Source organism: Microtus ochrogaster, chromosome 5 (genome assembly GCF_000317375.1).
Source record: "Microtus ochrogaster isolate Prairie Vole_2 chromosome 5, MicOch1.0, whole genome shotgun sequence".
In the NCBI taxonomy this organism is placed as follows: domain Eukaryota; kingdom Metazoa; phylum Chordata; class Mammalia; order Rodentia; family Cricetidae; genus Microtus; species Microtus ochrogaster.
Window position 1 is genome coordinate 87923472 of NC_022012.1, and position 4751 is coordinate 87928222.

The 4751-nt window shown below is 46.9% G+C and overlaps 1 protein-coding gene across 1 annotated transcript in view; it reads left to right on the plus strand.

Annotated features, from left to right (window-relative positions):
• Gadl1 (glutamate decarboxylase like 1) overlaps positions 1-4751 on the plus strand; it is a 178774-nt gene that overhangs the window by 29253 nt on the left and 144770 nt on the right. The window contains exon 2 of the mRNA XM_005348054.3: positions 3854-4023. Within this exon, the coding sequence (XP_005348111.2) occupies positions 3854-4023 (170 nt within the window). The remainder of the gene's footprint in view (positions 1-3853; positions 4024-4751) is intronic.

A 4751-nucleotide genomic window follows, 5' to 3' on the forward strand; every position in this document is an offset into this window, starting at 1 on the left:
AGAGAGAGAGAGAGAGAGAGAGAGAGAGAGAACCTAGAGAACTAAGGAGCTACTCCTACTCTTTATTCCTGGGCAATAAAAGCCAGAAATCCCACTAATGAGGTTGAAACAAAAAGCTCCCTTTTCCCGCACGTTTAATAATAGCACTACCTTTTGACAGAACCACAGCTCCCGGAATAATTGCCCTCTTTCCCATTTTATTTTTAAAACCTAGAAAACTTTTTTTTTCCCTCTGAGGGGAAACTTCCTTCCCTTGAAAGGCATTTCCCTGTAAGAACATTTCCCCACTGGGGTCCCTCAGTTTACCCTCACCCATATTCACCAAGCACCTTCAAGAGGAGGCTAAGTGGAGGGCATGGGAGGATTGGGCGCCTCCCACTTCCGTGGGTAATGGAGGTGGAGCTTGGAGCTACAGACCCCTCCTTCCAAGCTCCAGATACCTGCCCAAGACACAGTCATGCGTTATCTCTGTCAGTAATGATGCTAAATGCTTTATCTGGCTACAAAATTTTACCAGGATATTGAACTTTTGGGAGAAAATTGTCTGAGGCATATAAAATAAATAAACAAGGATACTGTTTGAGCATCAAGGAAGGAAGCATAGAAACTGTTCAAAACCACATACATTTTAGGGAATTTTGAAAATAGACCATGTGAGCCTATTTAGGCGGATGTAGAATTACTCAGAGAGGCCCAGGGCTGAAACTACATTTTAGAAATTGATTCTGTAAATTTCCACAGCTAACTGAACTCAGGGATTATAAACAGGAGTGAGGGTGTGTGTCTAGGGAAAGAGAATGCTATCAAATCCAAGCTTGTGGTAAATATGCTTTGGATATCTGGGTTGGGTGCCCCAGATATGGATTTCCAAATTGTCTGAGTCACCAGTCATGTGTCCTGCTATATGGTCTGAGTCAGTTCAGGTCCTGCCTTTAAGCTGACCTTGGCCTGCACTTGTGGGAGGTTAAGGCACAGTAGACAGAGTGGTGCAAGCTTTTCCGCCGGGGATCTTACCAACATCTTTCCTGGGAGACAGGACTGTGAAGGTAGGATGGGGTTCTTGGGAGCAGCACAGTGCTTCTGATGTAGAGCCATGTAAACCAAGTCTTCAGTTGTAAAATAAAGATGAAAGAAGACTTGTTTGTATTATTCCTTCCTTGGAATGATGGGGGCTGGAGTCTGGAGAGAGGCCTCAGTGCTTAAGGGCAGTTGTTACTCTTGCAGAGGATCTGGATTCATGTCTTAGTACCACGTGGCAGCTCACAACCTTTGTTAACTCCAGTTCCAGGGGACATGACACCCTCTTCTGTCTTCCTGGGGCACTGCGTGCATAGGCATATATGTAGACAAGATACACCTACACACAAAATAAAAACAAATAAATCTTAAGTGGAGGTGCACATCTTTAATCCCAGCACTTGGAAGGCAGAGGCAGGCAGAGCTCTGTGAGAAGACCAGCTGGTTTGCAGAGTGAGTTCTAGGACAGCCAGAGCTAGACAGAGAAACCCTGCCTCAAACAAACAAACAAGCAAAGCAAAAGAACTAAATGGCATGAGAAACATGGTTAAACTGAACAAACTATGTGATGGGGGGACTCATGCATGGACCACAAAGCCCTCTCTCTTTCCTCTCCTCCCTCTTTCTCTCACCCCTCCTTTTCTCCCTCTTCCCTCTCTTCTTTCCTTCTGTGGTGGCTAGTTTTATGTAAACTTGACACAGGCTAGAGTCATTGGAGAGAAAGAAGTCTTAATTGAGAAAATGCATCCATAAGATCAGGCTGTAGACGAACCTGTAAAATATTTTAATTAGTGATTGATGAGAAAGGGCCCAGTCCATCATGAATGGTGCCATCCCTGGGCTGGTGGTCCTGGGTTCTGTAAGAAAGCAGGCTGAGTAGGTAGGCCTTGAGGAGCAAGTTAGTAAGCAGCACCCTTTCATGGCTTCTGCATCAGCTCCTGCCTCCAGATTCCTGCCCTGTTTAAGTTCCTATTCTGACTTTTTTCAGTGATGAACAGTGATGTGGAAGTAGAAGCCAATTAAATCCCCTTTCCCCCAACTTGATTTTTCATGGTGTTTCATCACAGCAGTAGTAACCCTAAAACTCCTTCCTGCCTTCCTTCCCCCCTTCCTCCATTTTTTCTTCCTTCTTTCCCTCCCTCCCTCCTTCCTTCCATCCTTCCCTTATTCCTTATTTCTTCTCTCAACACATTCTGCAGCCCTGGCTGGTGGGAACTCATGAATTGGCCGAGACTGGCCTCAAATTCTTGGAAATCCCTCTGCCTCAGTTTCCCAAGAACATGAACCACCACGCCTGGCTTACACAGGCATTTTCATATGTGTTTGAGTGCATGTTTTGGGGGTGAGTCAAATGCCACAGGACATTTCCTGGGCCCCATGGCGAGTAAAACAGTCTTGGAAAGCAAAGAAAGTTTCTTCCCCGAAGACTTTGAAATTCAGTTCCTCGGAGGAGTGTGAAAACAGCCCAGGCACTGTCTGCTCTGAAAGGAGGAGGGCACTTCCATTTAGAGAAGCATGTTGTCAGAGCCTGTCCTTGATGGAGGTGGTGGCTAGCTCAGCTAGCCAGGCTAGCTCGCTTCCTTTGAAGATTTCAGTGTTTACTTTCTTTAAGATGCCTGGATGACCCTTCGGGCCTCTTCCCTTATTCAGAGACATCAAATATGAGATGGGCTTTTATAAAATTCTATTTGGTATTCCAATTTCAAAGCGCATTCTTGCTTTCTTGGGAAAAACAATGCATGTGGCTTGGTGCCTTTTTCTTTACCCCCGCAGAGCATTGCTGCCCAGGGTCAAGGGGTGCTGAGTTCACATGAGGAGGAAAGGAGCGGGAGGTTTGTGTCCCTGTTACGTGGTTTCCCTGCTTAGTGGAGCTGGCTCTGGAAAGTTGAGCAAGTGCATGCTTTACATGCTAAGAGATGAGGGCTGGGCACCCAGCTCAGCTGGTTGAGTGGTTGTCACAGCATGCACAGAGCCCTGGCTTCCATCTCCCACCAGAATCCACCAGTCCTGGTGGCAAACACCTCCACTGTCTGTACTGGAAGGCGGGGGCGGGAGGGTCAATAGCTTAGAGTTACCTTCAGCTACAAAGCAAGTTTGAGGCCAACCTGGGTTACATGGGATCTGTCTCAAAACAAGCAAGCAAGCAAACAACTCAAGAGGATTCTTAGAGTGCAGAATTCATTCTAGGTGGAGCTGATACACTGTTTCCCCTTCTCTCTCCAAGTGACCAACTCCCTCTCTTTCTTTCTATTCTACTGTGGTGGGAGCAGGGGTATGCCCATGGAAAGGATCTTGTGCCAATCATTTGTACCCTGTGGAGATGTTACTAAGTGCCTCACTGTCTTTGAGAGGCAGTGTTCTGTAAGATATCCCTCTGCTACAGATATCATTGTATGTGAGCATCTCCATCAGCATGGGCACGGTACACAAAGACAACTCTTTGGAGCCAGACTTGACATAGTCCTGAAGGGCTCTCTCCTCCAGGGACCTAATATGAAGGAGCACACACCATAAGATGGCTTCAGCTATCCTGTACATCACGAACTTTGGGGGGAACTCCTGATATGAGCAACTTTGAGCATCCATACCCCACACAGTATCCTTCATCTGTGAAAAGAGGATATCCACGTGACAAAGAAGAGTGACAGGAGTGGGGAGGGGCAAGCAAGGAAGGGCAGGGGGGGTCTGAGAGGAAATGCCCTCAACATACAATATAGACACGTGGGAGAACTTAAAATAAACACATACATGAAACTATGACATTTGTGGAGTCTGTTTTGTTTCTTTGTGTTTCGTGGTGTGAGCTCTCAAACCCATTCTGTTTTTGCCCTCCTAGGAGACACTGTCCAGAAGGAGATGACCCCTAGTAAGAAGATCCCTGTCCTTGTGGATGGGGTTGTACTCAATGGACCTCAAACTGATGTGAAAGCAGAAAAATTTGTTGAAGAAGTCTGCCGGCTTGTCATGGAAGAGGTGGTTTTGAAAGCTACCGATGTCAATGTAAAGGTAAAAAGAAAACACACAGGAAGTCCCAGGAACAGGGAGATGGCTCAGTGGGAAGGCACTTGCTGTGCAAGGGCGAGGACCCGAGTTCGGAAGCCCAGAGCCCAAGGGAAGCAGGACACTGTGGTATATATATGAAGTTCTAGTGTTCCCACATGAGGGTGGGAGGGAGAAACAAGACACATGGAAGCCACAGGCCATCAGCCTGGAGTACACTGAGACCCCCATCTCAAACAAGGAGGAAGAGGACAGACATTTGAGAGAGAGAGAGAGAGAGAGAGAGAGAGAGAGAGAAAGAGAGAGAGAGAGACTTTTAAATCTTAGGTATGATTCCCATATCTGTATGGTGCAGGGTGTTTACACATTGATTTTTCTAGCGTTTTGCATCAGGACACTGTCACAAGTGTGGCCACTTCCCTCCCTGGCTTCTCTGTCACAAAAGCTGGGCCAAGTTGTCTCTACCTGTGGGGTCTTGTTGAAGGCTGCCTCAGGGCTTGCCTAACAAGGTCAGGAAACAGGAAGGAAGGCTTGCCCTGTTTAGTGGCCTGGATGATATCGACTCCGCCCTCCAGAATGTGCTTTCTCTTTTCTCATGAGTCATCTCTGTTTTACTGGTGGAAATCAGCGAGATGCTGCAGAGGTTGTGAAAACGACACACACAGACCTACACACACACACACACACACACACACACACACACACACACTCATCCGGTCATTACATGAGCCCTA